Source organism: Salvelinus fontinalis, chromosome 26 (assembly GCF_029448725.1).
Source record: "Salvelinus fontinalis isolate EN_2023a chromosome 26, ASM2944872v1, whole genome shotgun sequence".
Classification (NCBI taxonomy): domain Eukaryota; kingdom Metazoa; phylum Chordata; class Actinopteri; order Salmoniformes; family Salmonidae; genus Salvelinus; species Salvelinus fontinalis.
This window is the reverse complement of record NC_074690.1, coordinates 24,188,369-24,205,925: the sequence shown is the minus strand read 5'-3', so window position 1 is coordinate 24,205,925 and position 17,557 is coordinate 24,188,369. Positions and strand designations below refer to the sequence as shown.

General features: G+C 40.5%; 1 protein-coding gene and 1 long non-coding RNA gene across 11 annotated transcripts in view; one reads left to right on the top strand and one right to left on the bottom strand.

Moving 5' to 3' along the window:
- Positions 1 to 1,862: 1,862 nt before the first annotated feature.
- On the bottom strand, positions 1,863 to 4,499 carry LOC129824533 (uncharacterized). The gene is made up of 2 exons (XR_008754760.1): positions 3,987 to 4,499; positions 1,863 to 2,321 (listed from the first exon to the last, which is right to left on the bottom strand). It is a non-coding gene; the product is annotated as an uncharacterized LOC129824533 (long non-coding RNA).
- Positions 4,500 to 4,818: 319 nt separating this feature from the next.
- The window catches only part of LOC129823976 (ATP-dependent 6-phosphofructokinase, platelet type-like), a 36,818-nt gene continuing 24,079 nt past the window's right edge, over positions 4,819 to 17,557 (top strand). For 4 of the 10 annotated variants that reach the window (XM_055883173.1, XM_055883176.1, XM_055883174.1 and 1 more), the window contains exons 1-2: positions 4,823 to 5,118; positions 15,909 to 15,982. In XM_055883173.1, the coding sequence (XP_055739148.1) occupies positions 5,025 to 5,118; positions 15,909 to 15,982 (168 nt within the window). In that variant the 5' untranslated portion in view covers positions 4,823 to 5,024. Of the gene's footprint in view, positions 5,119 to 15,908; positions 15,983 to 17,557 lie in introns of all 10 variants that reach the window. The other 6 variants (XM_055883171.1, XM_055883166.1, XM_055883167.1 and 3 more) reach the window with 5 other exon arrangements.

Genomic DNA, 17,557 nt, shown 5'->3' with positions numbered 1-17,557 from the left:
TTGTATTGTTTCAGTTTGAATCACAAGAGTTTATGACAACAAACCAACCTCATGTTTATGCCAACAGGACTGCAGGAGAGAGACACACATGAGTGGCCACAGATATGCTGTATACATACTTATAAACTACAAATTAGTGACTAATATGTGTACCTTAAAATAAAGTGTTACCCAGATTTTGTATTAGACAACCTATGGAATTACACCTTGTTGTAACTGCCAGGATGCTCCCAAATTGCACCCTATTCCCTATATTTCCTAGGTAGGAAATAGGGTACCATTTGGGACATAGCTAGTGATGTGACCTCTCTTCCCCTCAGTTCAGATTGAATTCAATATGAGATATCAGCATTGTTTTGGCATCAGAGGCAAGCCTCATCGTGCCTCATAAGGAACAGAGAACACATGCTCCAACCAGTGGCTGAGACCCCAGAGGATAGGCAGGGGGAATGAGCTGCTCTCACAATGAGCCCATGGGCCGCTCAGCCAAATGGGGTACAACATCTTGCATACGCTCTCCTGAGGCCAAGCAGATTAGAGAATATAGATCTGACCCAATTCCAATGGAAGTGTCTCTTCCTCCAAGATATGAGGAAAATGCTTCTCTTTAAAGAGATGTTTACCCTATAATGTTTGGCTCTCTATTCTCTCTTAGTTTGTTTCAACCAGATTTGGCATCAGAGTGGAAATGTGAAGGTAAAATGCTTTCTATTTAGTTAAATGCAGCATTTGGCATGAAGCCTGACTCTAACCTTTTTTCATATGTAACCTACTACAGTTGTCAGAATTTGATTTTGACCTTGTTCCTCATATTTTGGATGTAGACGGTTGTCAAAGGGTGTTTTTTTGTATCTATGAGCCACTAGTCAACTAATCATGTCATGCTTGATTGAAAATTCCATACTAGGATCTTTCATTAAGACACGGAGTCAAGATTGTGATTAGCTTGATTACATTTCCTGAATATTTGAAAGTCATATCAAATTGCTGATTAAATATTTACTGGCAGTTTAATTCTAGCAGTGTGAGGTATCATTTCATATCTCCTAAACTCCTTACTGTATCTCTGTCTCTATTACTAACCCATGATGATCAGATGTGTACAGTTATGTAGTATTTCTTATGTTCTGTTATTGCATTATCAAATATTTATTTAATTTCATGTGTTTTACAAAAAATAATTTACAGCTGTCTAAAAACAATATATCAAAATTATAGTTGATAGGTTTGGCCCTGAGTTTTTCCTGACCACTTGACCTGATGAGAAAAAAAGTCCTTCATGCTCTGAATAATAATACATCCTTAGAGCAGAAGTGGACCATAAACTGTCTGATTTATGCAGACACAATCCAGATTAATCTAAATGTGCAAATTTAGGCATTTTGTACTTGAGCAACTTGACTTTTGTAAACTTTGAATGTGTGGCTTGGGTTGTAATTCACTAGGAACTAAATGGCAGCAATTGAGCCAAAACTGTGAGGCACCTACTTGAATTTATCCAATAAGAAAAGCTTGTTTTCTATGCAAAATGTTTTGCAACAATGTGCACTAATGAATATGATCCTCAGCTTGGAATGATCAGCACCAATAATTTTACATTTAAACAGGACAACTTTATGTTGATTATAGGAGAAAGATCATCCTCTAGATGCAACATTTCCAGACAACTACCTATATAAATAGGGAATACATGTCACTGAATATCTCATGTTTAGTCTGCATGTGAGATGTTGTTTGCCTGTGCCTCACCAAATGGGGTGTGTTGATGCAAGATTGCATGATTATGAGAAGCTGGTTCTAGAAAGAGTCAGTCTGTCTCATCTTTAACCTGAAGAAAATAAGATGCAGGCACAGATACAAAATCGGACAGAAAAATGTTTTTATTTGTGGGTCCTGGCTAAGTTTTTTGTTGTTTTTCCAGATAAATCCTACTGTCCCAGCCAGGGTTGGGGAGTAACTGATTACTATCACGTTTCAGGTAAGACCCAAATGAAACAATGTTTATTACAGCAACAGGGGCAGGCAAAAGACAGGTCAAGGCAGGCAGAGGTTGATAATCCAGAGTAGTGGGACAAAGGTACAGGACGGCAGGCAGGGTCAGGTCAGGCAGAGGTCGGTATCCAGAGTAGTGGGGCAAAGGTTCAGGACGTCAGGCAGGCTCAGGGCAGGCAGAGGTCGGTATCCAGAGTAGCGGGGCAAAGGTTCAGGACGTCAGGCAGGCTCAGGGCAGGCAGAAAAGGTAAAAACCGTGAAAAACAGGAACAATCAATAGACAGGAACCGAGGGGAAAACCGCTGGTAGACTTGACGAAACAAAACAAACTGGTAACAGACAAACAGAGAACACCGGTATAAGTACCCAGGAGAAAATGGGGAAAATGGGCGGCACATGGAGAGGGGTGGAGACAAGCACAAGGACAGGTGAAACAGATCAGGGCGTGACAGATTACATGTAACAAAAACATTGTAATCAGATTACAAATACAAAAATAAAATAAAAAATTGATTACTCCCTGGATTACTTTAAAATTCAGAAAGAATGTTTTTGAGAAGAAAAAAACCCATTATGACACCTTTCTGATTTCTCAATGACATTGAATTCAGCATTGAAAAAAGGCACAAGTTTAAATTTGTTCCACCTAAGCGAGTCTGACCACAAGTCAGAGACCACTATGATGACACACCAAATGTGTTGGATTTTTTTTGGTCTTCTTCTAATGCCTCAAGGAGAAAGTCATCCAAAAGTAACCGAAAGTAATCAGATTACGTTACTGAGTTTGGGTAATCCAAAAATGACATAACATTATAATTTTGGACAGGCAACTAGCAACTGTAACGGATTACATTTAGAAAGTTACCTACCCAAACCTGGTCCTAGCAACAAAAGATAAGCCACTCATAGTTTTCCGAAGTCAAATTTTAGAATCATTTTTTGGGGGTTGAGCTCCCCTTTCTGGTTGGAAAGCAGAGTGCATTAATAAAAGGCCACAACAGCCTGCAGAGATGCAATATGCCACTAGATGTCTCTCTTTACTGACAGTAAAAAAACAGATGCAAATTTAAAAAATGCGTCATCAAACAAACCTGGACTGGAATTCTATGACAAAAGTAATGAATTTGGTCCTTCATGTGCACATTAAGAAAAACAGTAAAATTGAGGAAAACAGTGATGCCTTTTTTTCTTACATTTTTTGACAATATGCTGATTTATTTATTAAATCTATCAGTATCACACCAACGCTGGTCAAATTATTTCAGACCCAGTGTTTAGAGGACTTTCACGCCTACTTTGCTTGCCCTTTTCGACAGGGTTAAATAACCAACACTGAACAACCAACCTGCGAGAGGCCATTAAAACAAAGGAGATGTTTACTCAATATGAGTATTTATGAGTAGCACCCAGAACCTAATCTTGGGTGAGCACTAACTCCTGGCCAGTTAAGCCTGTCAACAAGAGACTGCTCATTGTGACATGCAGGACCAAAACTGCTCGGTGCTGTATGTGCAATATCAAACAATGGCATTCCAAGAGCGGTGTGGGTTCTCCCCCCTCCTCTCCCTCTCCATCACCCCCAGCACCAGCCTGACCCAAGGCTACTCTATATTTAGAAGTTCTGCATCACTGCTTGTCATATTGACTCAGAGTATAACATACACACGAAAGGCTCTACTACTACCCCACCTGGACTTTCATTAATATTTTAGGGCTTTGTAAGGAGAGGCTTTCCAGGAATAATATAACATTTAGGCAGACAATAGCTTGGTGTCAGTATGGCTGTGTTCACACAGGCAGCCCAATGTGAACTTACTCACTAATTGGTATTTTTACCAGTAAGATCAGCTCTGAAAAAGAGTTGATGTGAAAAGATCTGATATGATTGGTCAAAATACCAATTAGTGGAAAAAGTGTCAACATTGGGCTGCCTGTGTAAATATAACCAATTAGGTAATGTGGTGTGGGGCAGAAGAATATTGCATGCTACTGACATATTATCCTTGTGTCTGTTCTTCATCATCCAGGTCCTTTCTACCAGTAGGTGTGCCCCTCTCTCTTTTCTGGCCAAGCAATTGATTCTTCACATAAACATTCTATAGCCACCCCTCTCCAGAGTAGTATCATTTCAGTCTGGACGAAATCTGAAAATAAGGATGCCTGGATGGTAACAAGCTTGGTGGGGGCTATGTGACCATTAGTGACATCATTATTAGTATGACAGCGGATAGTCTGAGTCTCTGAGATGCCATCTTGGTTTCTTGCTCATGATGGGGCTGTGGCCTGTTATGTAATATGATGCAGTAGGTCTAGGCTGAAGGAGTGATGCAGGACAAACTAGTTATAATCAGACAATATTAGAGACTATATTTCATTACATAGTGAATTCACTTTGAGGTTAAAACTCAACTATGCCTATGGACAGATTTATAAAAAATAAAATAAAAAATAGTGAAATGCCAGCTTCTTCATTGCTCCCTGTTTAACTGTTCCTAGTCCCTACCTCGTCGTTGTCCCTACCTCGTCGTTGTCGCGCTAGTAATTTCTACCGGCCCAATTGGTCAGAATAGTTGGAGGAATATACGTGATGCAGCATTCTATTGGATGACACCGCTGTCAATTAATTACAAGAGGATCACTTTATAGGTTCTCCGCTGGGTTTTGACTAGATGGGATACAGTTTATATCAGAATAGAACAGATTTTGTTTAAGCAGCAAGTTAAGATAATTAACTTATCAGTTTATGATAATTAGGTTAAGGTTAGCTAACCCCCCCCCCCCAAAAAATAAAATAATAATAATACTTTCGACGTTAATTTGACACAAACTGTATCCCATCTAGCCGTGACCTCACTGGTGCCATCAGTGACTGTCAGAAGCGAGTCAGCGAAACAGGGAAAGGAAGGGGGCGTTAACCACTGCATTCATTTACAGTCGGTCTCTCAAATATCGACACCTATTTAATTGAAAAACCTACATACCAACAACAAATAAGACTTTTCGTATATAATCTTGTGAAGGATAGAAGAGCCATGGCGAAGCGGCAGGACACCAAGAAATTCTTTGAGAATCTTTCCGGTGCTGGAAAATCCATCGGCGTTCTGACAAGCGGAGGAGATGCTCAAGGTATCAGTTACTGTTAGGCTACAAGTGGATTAGAGTGATACTGTAACAAACGCTGGAATTGTGTAATCATTACGATACTAAAAGGGAAACAAAGTGTCGAATTATTATCAGTATTAAAAGTGCTGTCATTGTGTTTAGCCTAAAGGAACTCAGTATTTTGTTCTCATATGTTTGACTTAATTATTCAAAAGATAATGTAGGCTAGTTGAGTATTGACCCAAAAAAGCTGTTCAACATGAAATAAAAATTCATAATAACATTATTTGTGGAGTATGTAGGCAATTGGTAGGCTATTTTTGGTTAGAATTGTCACACAATTGGAAAAGGGATATGATGCATTATTGTAATCAACAAAAACACGGAGCAAAAAAGTGTATCATACTGAAGGGTCGGTGCTATCCGGTAAGGGGTATTTATGGTTAAGGTTAGGGTTAGGGTAAGAGTGTGGACGTCCCAAGAATCCCGGATAGCACTATTCGACACTGAAGCCTGCATTGCGGAATTCCATTCGTTGATAACCTATGGCGCAGATATGTCATCACGTCTGCAGGCGCACGCCTTGGATGTTAAACTCAACATGCCAATTGCAGAGAGCTAAGCATATGTGCATATTAGCAGTTGCGATTTTAGCATGTAAATCTTGGTGGGGCAAACTCAACAACAACAGAAAATTGGGATCCATGCCAGCAAAGCCACAACACAACACTAAACAATACATTAATTGCACTATAACCGTGACAAACGGTGCCCACAAACTGTTAGGGCCTACATAAAGCTGTCCCAACAGCAGAGCTTTCTTTTCAGTATCATGGAGTGAATCCTTACCACTGCTACACCTGGCTATCAGAGGAGCCTTGTCTGGCAGCTAAACAGTTAATTCTGCCTCATTTACTGCCTTAAAAAAAACAGCTGATATAGCTGACTTGCTTAAACAAATGTGGTTTCTACTAACAATTGAGATGTACAAACTATAGCATAAGGGGACGACAAGCGGATAAGAGGCGATTTGTCATTTCGATTAAGACATTAATGAGCGAGCTAGGACGGACGTAGTCAATAGAACTATTTGTTCAGCACTTTTGAAATGTACATTAATAGAATTAAGTTCATGGGCCATTCTTACAGTATTTTCCCTGTACACCAAGACAGAACCGTGGGATAAATGAAGGGGGCATATAATCAGACAATGAAAGCTCTTAAAATATTCAATGATTACATTTCTCTAAAACAGGGTATAGGCTACATGTGCACCACCAAGTAAGAACAGTAGGCTAGGTTATGAGGGGGAAAGGGACCAAATGAATAGGGTGAGCCACATGGGCTACTAATAGCTTATTACACAACATACTTAGTATTACTTTCTTAGCTACAGTATACATATCTCCCTGACATATTACATAATTTATGTAGCAGCATACAATATATTTTTGGACTCATCTTGTTGTGCTGTGCTCACTTGAACAGGAAGGTGGCACGGCGGTTCTTCTTGTGGGAAAATTTTGTCATCAAAGTCTGGCATTTTCTGGATTTATGTTGCTTTCAAGACAACTGGGAACTCAGAAAAAAACAAGGCCGATTCATGACGTCAGTGATCTTCAGGTCGGAGCTCTAGAAAGAAGCCAGAGTTCCTGACATCCGAGTTGGATAATCGTTCAAAATATATTTTCCCAGTCCGAGCTAGTTTTTTTCCAGCGTTCCCATTTCTCTTGCATGTGCATTTGTATCCTTTTAAGCTTGGAAAAGAGACCCTTAAACCCAGACTTGGACAACACACCCACTCCACTGAATAGCAGGCTAGTGATTGCTTAGCAATGCTTGCAGTTAGCCACTGATTCCTTCGAAGCCTCTCATTGTTGTTGTGTAATGTTTATGTTCAATGGCCGATGAGCACCGATACGTTTTATCTATAGTTTATCTTCATATGAAAAGGATTTGCCAGTAGATTGTTGACTTGATTCATGAGGATGACTGCTTGTCTAGCTTGCTAGCTAAGATTTTGAAAGTTTGATGTTGACATGATCAGTCCAATCAAAGCTACAGTAGATATAACGTGATTTGATGTAATTTTATCTGTGGTCAATGACCTTGAGCCTTTGATGGGCACTTCTAATGTAACTGTATGTCAGCACCAAAGGGGTTCGAATTTTAGAGTTCTCTCCGTAGATTTTGATGTGGCGTAGTGTCCCCGTGAATGACAGAACACTTAGCCAATCACGGCGCAACAAGTGAACATTACTAACCCCTACGCTCCGTATTTTCCGCTGGCTCAGTGCTTTCACCACAGAAAGCACTGAGCTAGGCTGAAACACCTTCATTTTGGAGCTGCCTTACTCAAGAAAGCAAAAAACAGACCATGTTTGTGTGCGGCTTTATTAACTTAATGATTATTATTTTTATTTTTTTACATTGTTTGCTATCTGATATTAGCACGTATTAATGCCACAATAGCATGCAAAACAGACATTTTTTGGGGCTCTGCCACACCTGCCCTGAATGATGGGTTGCCACTGCATACTAGCCTATCAATATTGTAATGTATTTAATTTTATATCAGCCTATTTCAATGTGACTATCATTATAAAGTTCCCTGTGCATTAAAACCTCTGAGGATAAGGTTAACATTTGTGCCAGCCTGGCAGGAAGTGGCGGGGGGCTGTGTCCCAAATTACCAATATAGCGTACTACTTTTGACCAGGGCCCATAGGGCTCTGATAAGAATTGGTGCACTTTACAGGGAATATGGTGCCATTTGGGACACAACCACAGTGCACCTTATCATGGGACACAAGGAGAGGTGGCTGCCAATTAAAACACATCTTGACTATTGTAGCGCGCATGGCATGACTAATCGGCAGACAAGCACATGAAGAGGAGGATGGGGATGAGAGTAGGGTAGACCTACGTGAGGCGCAGCAAGTAGCGGAGTTTTCCCCTGGGTTTCTCAACTACGAAATGTAGCCTACATCTCACAGAGTTGAGACATTTGGCTACCTCTATGCGTCACTATAATGTGGAAACACAACTGACATCTCAGTAAAGGACTGTGGTAGTAATAAGTGTGACTCAGCCCTTCATTGTTCCATGCCTGGCCCTGGCTGTCATTCACTAATAATATTGTACTCTCTTTACATGGACTATCTTATTGGCAGACTACAGTAGGCTGAGATTTCCACTGAATTTATGATACTGTAGTACATTTGCAACAATAGCCTACTGTATCTGTCCTTAAAGTGTGACATAGTGGGGAGTAGAGTAGTAGGCTACTCCCTTTCTCATCAGAGTACTAGTTCTAAAAAGCCTACACGTGTAACCATGTAATGACACGTTATCTCTTCACAGCTTTAAAGATTGTTACCTGCATGGCCCAAATATTTTCACCTTGCTCAAAGCCTTCAAACACACTGTTGTGTCGCTGTGTTTCATTGGCCTGCTGTTCTTTACTTTGCTTGATCCTATCTTGAAGGGTCAGTAGTGCTGGAAGGAAGAGGTTGTATGCATATGTCTGTTTTGAGAAATACACTGCATCCTGTTGCTGTAGAGCAGGGATCATCAACTAGATTCAGCCGCGTCCAAATCATTTTTTTTGAGTGGCTGGTCGGTGGGCCGGAACATAATTAGAAATAATTTTTTGACTCCAAATTGACCACAAGAAGCCCAGACAGAAATAATATTGAACTAAAACATAATTTCAAACCTTGCTTACATTTGTATACGATATCTCTATTATGTGTAGGAATACATGGGAACAGATTACCAAAATTAAAATCACTAGGGACGATTTCCTGGTGTTGTTACTGTCTTCTATGTCCAACAATTAAAATGCAAAAAAAGAAACTTGGGTGGGCCAAATAAACTACCAGTTGGGGAACCCTGCAGTCAGTTGTGTGCGTGGGTAAAATCACTAGGGAAGTCAAGCCCCCCCCCAAAAAGCGATATTATAACCTATGTGTTGTGATAATTGTGTTGTTTGCTGTAACGGCTTTTGTCGGTGGAAGAAGGAGAGGACCAAAGCGCAGCGTGGTTGGTTAGTGTTCATCTTAATTTAATGATAATCAAAAACTGAACTCTACAAATTACAAAACAACAAAAGTGAAAACCGAAACAGTTCTATCTGGTGCAGACACACAAAGACTGAAGACAACCACCCACAAAACCCAACAGAAAACAGGGTACCTAAATAAGGTTCCCAATCAGGGACAACGATAGACAGCTGCCTCTGATTGAGAACCATATCAGGCCAAACACAGAAAACCAACATAGAAATAGAAAACATAGATTACCCACACAACTCACGCCCTGACCACACTAAAACAAAGAAAATACAAAAGAACTATGGTCAGAACGTGACATTTGCTCTGTAACCTGTTAGTTCATATGCCTTGCGACCAGTATATATATATAGACCTAAAGGCTGAGACAATAAGACAGTGGCAGAATAAATTCAACCACACCTTTGTTTTATCGCAAAACCGGATAGCAACCTCCTGGCGCACCTAGGGCTGCGGGGGTCACGAAAATAACTGTCGGTCTCACGGTAATTAACCGTTAATTAACATAAACACATTTACCATCTCCTGGCTTTCACAAGCCACTGATGCTGACCTTCTTAACATCTACATTTTAAAAAGTCTAATAAATACATGTAATATAGCCTACACCTGTAACGGGTGACGCTCTCCTCATCCTCAGATGAGGTGAGGAGAGAAGGATCTTCAGACCAAAACGCAGGCTCAGGGAAATAAGCCATCTTTATTATAAATTACGATGGCACACGAAACGAAACAAAACACTTTCCAAACTACAAAATAAGAAAACGACGTTGACGAAACCTGAACATAAACTTACATAATTAAACATAAACTCACGTACAGGAAACAGACGACATCGAAACGAAACGAAACGAAACAAACAAACGCTACAGTCCAGTGTGGTACGAACATACATACAGACACAGGAGACAATCACCCACAAACAAACAGTGACAATGCCCTACCTAAATATGACTCTTAATTAGAGGCAAACGCAAACCACCTGCCTCTAATCAAGAGCCATACCAGGCAAACCAAAACCAACATAGAAACAGATAACATAGAATGCCCACCCAACCTCACGTCCTGACCAACTAACACACAAAACTAACATAAATAGGTCAGGAACGTGACAACACCTCCACAATAAATACATTATTTAATTTATACAGGTCTAAAGAAGCATGATATGAAGAAAATGTTGTCTATTTCAGAAGAACAGAATAGCATACTCTGAGTTGTCCTTATGTTAGGTCCTGATCTGGCTAAGCCAAATGGCTGTGGGCTACAAAAGTGAATTTAGCAGTCAATATTTGCTTAGAATTCCATGGCATTATTTTATAGTATGAAGAATACAATTGAACAAAGCTGAATAAAATAGAAACTATCAGGAATCAAGGTAAGACCAAAGTGCAGACTGTGTGAAGTAACAATGTTTATTGTAACCACAGGGGCAGGCAAACGACAGGTCAAGGCAGGCAGGGGGCGATAATCCGGAGTAGGAGCAAAGGTACAAGACGGCAGGCAGGCTCAGGGATAGGCAGAGCTCAGTAATCCAGAGGTGGAGCAAAGACACAGGACGGCAGGCAGGCTCAGGGATAGGCAGAGTGGTCAGGGGGGTGGGTACTTGGACAGGCAAGGGTCAAAAACCAGGAGGACAAGAAAAAGAGAGACTAGGGAAAAACAGGAGCTGAGACAAAACATTGGTAGGCTTGAACAAACAAGACGAACTGGCAACAGACAAACAGAGAACAGAGGTATAAATACACAGGGTATAATGGGGAAGATGGACGACACCTGGAGGGGGGTGGAGACAATCACAAAGACAGGTGAAACAAATCAGGGTGTGACAGAAATAATATTTTCTCCAAATGATTTGAGGGAGTGCGCACATGCAGCTATTCTGTGTTGAGCGGTTAACAAAGAAATAGGTATTATTATATGCTTAATTTAGAGTTATTCATGTAACTTTAGTTGTTCTACAAAAGTTGAGCTATATGTTTTGATTTTTAACAGATTGTAAGGCTGCATGATGCGACTCTAATGATGATTTGAAAAAAGTTGTTTGAAAGGCATGATCTCTGCTTGGTTTTTTGCCTAGGCTGTACACACTACATCAATCACTCATTCACAATTTGACAAGCACTTGATCATGTCTAGAATTTCATGGTGGCATCCCCTTTGTGTGGCCGTAATGCACCCTAAAAGAATCCATGCCTTTTGCGGCCAGTGAGTGCTGCACACTCAATCACGTGATCGGGTCTTTCTCACAGGCTACAAGTGAAGACAGACACATCAGGGACACAACTGCGCACGTCCTTATCCAATTCCGAGGTGAACATTGAAGATATTGGAAGAACTGTCCACATTTACTTTTGTCAGCCAACAAGATGAGTAGGCCTAACAAACAGCAAAAGCGCTAGCCTATGTCAATCTACCATCCCCATAGTAGAAAGGTCGACCTATTCTATTCTGTGCGAGAAAAAAATATTCCAACCATAGTCTGGGACAGTTGTGGGATGCGATAGATCCCAAATTAATACAACCACTAGCATCAACATTTTGTTTTACACAATGTGGCTGATGCAACAGATCAGAAAGTTTAGCTTAAAATGTTGATAAACTATTAGGCTATTTCTTCACATTATAAGCGCAGCAATGCGCACATGGTAGTAGGCTATAAGCACAAATGTTCCATTAGCGGAAAACACCAATATCAAAAGTGACCGCAAATGCAATTATGAATGTAATGCTTTTATTATAAAGGTGCATTTTTATGGTGAAAATTATCTCTCCCCAAACTTGAAACTCACACGCTGCTTATGTATAACAATTAGGCTCTACACCCCTTGTAAAGCAGATTAATGTGCTTAATTTTAAGAAGTTATTTGGCCACTTTAGTTGTGATACAAACCTTAATAAAACATATAGGCCTATGGGCTAGGCTACATGAGGTGTTCGACTATGATTCGGAAAAAAAAAACAAAAATAATATACTCACCCATCAGAATATTCTTGATTTAATCTTGTCCTTACGTATATTAAATAATATATGTGTGAAATTTGTTTTGATTTAGAATGGACCATTATCATTCACCTGTATTGAAACAGGAGGATGCTTCCAAATAGCAAATGGAGGATGCAGCATCAGAGCTTGGAGAAGCCTAATTACCGTGACTTTGACTGCCTTCATGACTCATGACCGCCGTTGTAGCGGTGATACGGTCACCACAAGAGCTCTAGGCGCACCCCTACATTGCCTTCAATGCTACGGGTGGCAACAATGTTATACTTGTTTGTACCAGACAACATCAGATACAGTTGAAGTCAGAAGTTTACATACAGCTTAGAAAATGCATTTAAACTCAGTTTTTCACAATTCCTGACATTTAATCCCAGTAAAAATTCCCTGTTTTAGGTCAGTTAGGATCACCACTTTATTTTAAGAATGTGAAATGTCAGAATAATTATTTCAGCTTTTATTTATTTCATCACATTCTCAGTGGGTCAGAAGTTTACATACAATTAGTATTTGGTAGCATTGCCTTTTAAATTGTTTAACTTGGGTCAAATGTTTCAGGTAGCCTTCCACAAGCTTCCCACAATAAGTTGGGTGAATTTTGGCCCATTCCTCCTGACAGAGCTGGTGTAACTGAGTCAGGTTTGTAGGCCTCCTTGTTCGCACATGCTTTTTCAGTTCTGTCCACAAATCTTCTATAAGATTGAGGTCAGGGCTTTGTGATGACCACTCCAATACCTTGACTTTGTTGTCCTTAAGCCATTTTGCCACAACCTTGGAAGTATGCTTGGGGTCATTGTCCATTTGGAAGACCCATTTGCGACCAAGCTTTAACTTCCTGACTGATGTCTTGAGATGTTCCTTCAATATATCCACATAATTTTGCTCACTCATGATGCCATCTATTTTGTGCACCAGTCCCTCCTGCAGCAAAGCACCCCCACAACATGATGCTGCCACCCCCGTGCTTCACGGTTGGGATGGTCTTCTTCGGCTTGCAAGCATTATGGCCAAACAGTTCTATTTTTGTTTCATCAGACCAGAGGACTTTTCTCTAAAAGGTATGATCTTTGTCCCCATGTGCAGTTGCAAACCGTAGTCTGGCTTTTTCATGGCAGTTTTGGAGCAGTGGCTTCTTCCTTGCTGAGCGGCCTTTTAGGTTATGTCGATATAGAACTCGTTTTACTGTGGCTATAGATACTTTTGTATCTGTTTCCTCCAGCATCTTCACAAGGTCCTTTGCTGTTGTTCTGGGATTGATTTGCACTTTTGCACCAAAGTACGTTCATCTCTAGGATACAGAACGCGTATCCTTCCTGAGCGGTATGACGGCTGCGTGGTCCCATGGTGTTTATACTTTAGTACTATTGTTTGTACAGATGAACGTGGTACCTTCAGGCGTTTGGAAATTGCTCCCAAGGATGAACCAGACTTGTGGAGGTCTACAATTATTTTTTCTGATGTCTTGGCTGATTTCTTTTGATTTTCCCATGATGTCAAGCAAAGAGGCACTGAGTTTGAAGGTAGGCCTTGAAATACATCCACAGGTACACCTCTAATTGACTCAAATGATGTCAATTGGCCTATCAGAAGCTTCTAAAGCCATGACATCATTTTCTGGAATTTTCCAAGCTGTTTAAATGCACAGTCAATTTAGTGTATGTAAACTTCTGACCCACTGGATTGTGATACAGTGAATTATAAATGAAATAATCTGTCTCTAAACAATTGTTGAAAAAATGACTTGTGTCATGCACAAAGTAGATGTCCTAACTGACTTGCCAAAACTATATTTTGTTAACAAGACATTTGTGGAGTGGTTGAAAAATTTGTTTTGATGACTCCAACCTAAGTGTATGTAAACTTCCGACTTCACCTGTAGATGGTTGTCATGTAGAGAGACAGAGGAGCACTGTTTTGATCGCTCGGATGCTTTCTCCTGTGAGAAAATTATGAAACACAGAGAGATGAAAGATACATTATGTTATGTGTTTTAATTTTTTTCTTTGTACAGTTTTGGGGGAAGTTTGGCTTCCCTTGGTATTCATGAAAACACGCCACTGCCTGCTGTAGAGAAATCAAACATACCTAAACATACCTAGTCGATAATCTCTACGAACACTACTTGGCCGCCGTAAAGATACATTTGTCCCTCGCTATCAAATAAACAGCTGAATCAAACTTTTGTCACAATCACACTACATTCCTGATGTGTCAACAGTGGGCTACCATCAGACCAAGCACTTTGTACGAGACTACCTACCATGAAATCTACCATTGTCTACACAGCAGGAATATAGTGCGATTCGGACAAAAGTCCCGCCAGAATCCAGTTGCGGTCGGAGCTAGAAAGCATCCTGTAGCCTACCCTGAAGACTAGAACATTCAATATGCATATTTTCTCACATGATGTAAGTAAAAACCACTTACAAGTCTTACCTGCCAGAAAAGATCAGTTGGTTCTGTATATAGGGTGATTCCTAAAATGACTTACAGAACCATTGGCCATGCTTCAGGAAATCTTCCAGTGGGATTAAGTGTTATTCTACATTGGATAATATATGTACCATTTTCTGTGTACACACAGGTCTCCTTCATCTTATATTGTTACTGGTCTCCTAGCAACAATGACTGGCACCAGCCAACCCACAGTACCAGAATCAGTGCTCGTTAGCATCGACCCAGACAACAGACCCTTAATATCTGTGCCAGACCAACCATGCACTCTGGTCTCTCTACAGTCTGTTTACTGTGAAGGCATGCTGATTCTGAAATGAAACTCTATATCCTATATAGTGTACCCTATGTGGGCCCTGGTCAAAGTAAGTGCACTATATAAGGAATAGGGGTAAAAACTAGTGCACTATAGGGAATAGGGTCCCATTTCAGACACACGTGAGTCCATTGTTGTGGGCCTAAGAAGCTCTTGGAGGCTGACACTAACAATAATGACATCCAAGGCAGCGCCTGCTCCCGCCCACACTCAGAGTGCTCTGGGAAGCCAGTGAATAGCAGCCTTGTTGTGTGGTGTGGGAGAAGTGGAAGGACATCAGCATAGAGCAGTGTTGGCACCACAGGGCTGCCCTACTGTTCTTGGCTGCGTGTACAGACTAATGAGAATGTAGCTGTAAGCAGTAAGTGCTACACTCTTAGAAAAAAAAGGCTTCTAAAAGGGTTCTTTGGCTGTTCCCATAGGATAACCCTTTTTGGTTCCAGGTAGAACCCTTTTGGGTTCCATGTAGAGCCCTCTGTGGAAGGGGAACCAAAAAGGAACCAAAAAGGGTTCTTACCTGGAACCAAAATGGTTCCTTAAAGGGTTCTCCTATGGGGACAGCCAGATAACCCTTTTACTGTAGGTACTAGATTAGAGTGTATTGTCTTGTCCGTAATAAGGTGACCAAAGATACTGCATTCAAAATTATTCCCACACTTGTATTACAATATTAACGTCGTTTTGGTGCAACTAAGATGCAAGTCTTTGTAATCATTATGACCAATTTCCACACTGTCAATGGAAAATGTATTAGATACTGAATCAAGGTCAATGCCTATGCAAGTATCTTTCTCTGTTGGACGGAGCACACCATGTTAACTTGATTTACATGATTCATCCCATCTCCCTGATTAGTATTTTCAGCCTGTAACCTACCAAATATAACATGCATTGTCATATAATTAATGTATTTTTCATTCTCTCTGTCTCTCTCTGTCTCTCTTTGCCTCTCTGTGTTGTTGTTGTGCAGGTATGAATGCTGCTGTACGGGCTGTGGTCCGCATGGGTATTTATGTGGGAGCTAAAGTCTATTTCGTCCATGAGGTGAGATCATGATAGACACTTGTACTTGTACTGTTCTACCACTGACACTGAGACAAATCAACACCGACAAGTTCTGTGCTCATAGGGCAAAGCTTTTTCTTTGAGCAGTAGTGGTTTGGATAAACAAAATGTTACAGAATGAAATAGAACACTAAATTAAATTGGTGATTAACAGGATCTCTATGCAAAATGTGTAATGTTTAAATAAAACAGAGGAGGAGCGATTCTTTGGTATAAATGTTCAACGAGATTACTTTTATTTCATTTAAGGGTCATGGAAATGAGAAGTAGAGTATTTGAATTGGAAACTTTTGAAGTCATGGTGTTGGTAGCGGGAACAGTTTCCCATACATAAGCAGCTAATTAATATGCTGAGGAAATCATACTTCTGACTCTGGAGGTTATCTAATAATGTTCCTGTCCACTGGGGTCAAATAAAATCTAATTGTATTTGTCACATGCTTCGTAAACAGGTGTAGACTAGAGTGAAATGCTTGCTTACAGGCACTTCCAACAACGGGGTCAAATAAAATAATTCCAGGGCTTAAGAATTAAATTAGGTGTGATTCTGTCTCTACAGTTTTCACTTAATGCTTTTATAAGGATGACTTAACGCCTGGTCAGAGGTCTGGTCAGAGGTCATGAGGTCATGATGGAATACTGTATGAGAATATCAAATCAAATGAAATTGTATTTGTCACATGCTTCATAAACAACAGGTGTGGACTAACAGTGAAATGCTTACTTACGGGCCCTTCCCAACAATGCAGAGAAATAATAGAAAAATAATAACACAAGGAATAAATACACGAGTAATGATAACTTTGCTACTGTATATACACGGGGTACCAGTACCAAGTCGATGTGCAGGGGTATTTGAGGTAGATATGTACATATAGGTAGGGATAGAGTGACTAGGCTACAGGATAGACAATAAACAGTAACAGCAGCGTGTGTGATGAGACAAAATAGTTAGTGCAAAAAGGGTCAATGCAGGTAGCTAATTAGTAAACTATTTTAACTATTTATTTAGCAGTCTTATGGCTTGGGGGTCGAAGCTGTTCAGGGTCCTGTTGGTTCCATACTTGCATTGGTAGCGCTTGCTGTGTACTAGTAGAGAGAACACTATGACTCGGGTGGCTGGAGTCTTTGCTTAAGTGTCGTCTATTGTTAGAGACTCCAGTGTTTGATGACTGATGAAAGTTATTCCGTTGAGCAGGCTCACAGCACACTCACTGTCTGTGTCTCAAATGGCACACTAGTCCCTCTATAGTGCACAGCTTTTTACCAGAGCCCTATGCACACCAAAAGTAGTGCACTATATAGGCAATGGGGTATGTGTTACGTGCCTCTTAATGGAGGGAGGTGCAGGAATCAGGAGCAGGAGAGCAAGGAAGTCCCAGTGGCAAAATAGTTTATTAGGCAGTCCCAACTCAACTACAACATGGGACTGAAACTCGCCCAAACGAGGTCGCCACACACACAGCGAAATAAACGCTACACACGGGGGAGAAATCTCTACTCCTAAACTCATACCAAACGGCACAACTGCTGTGAGAAAAAGAAAACCCCGGG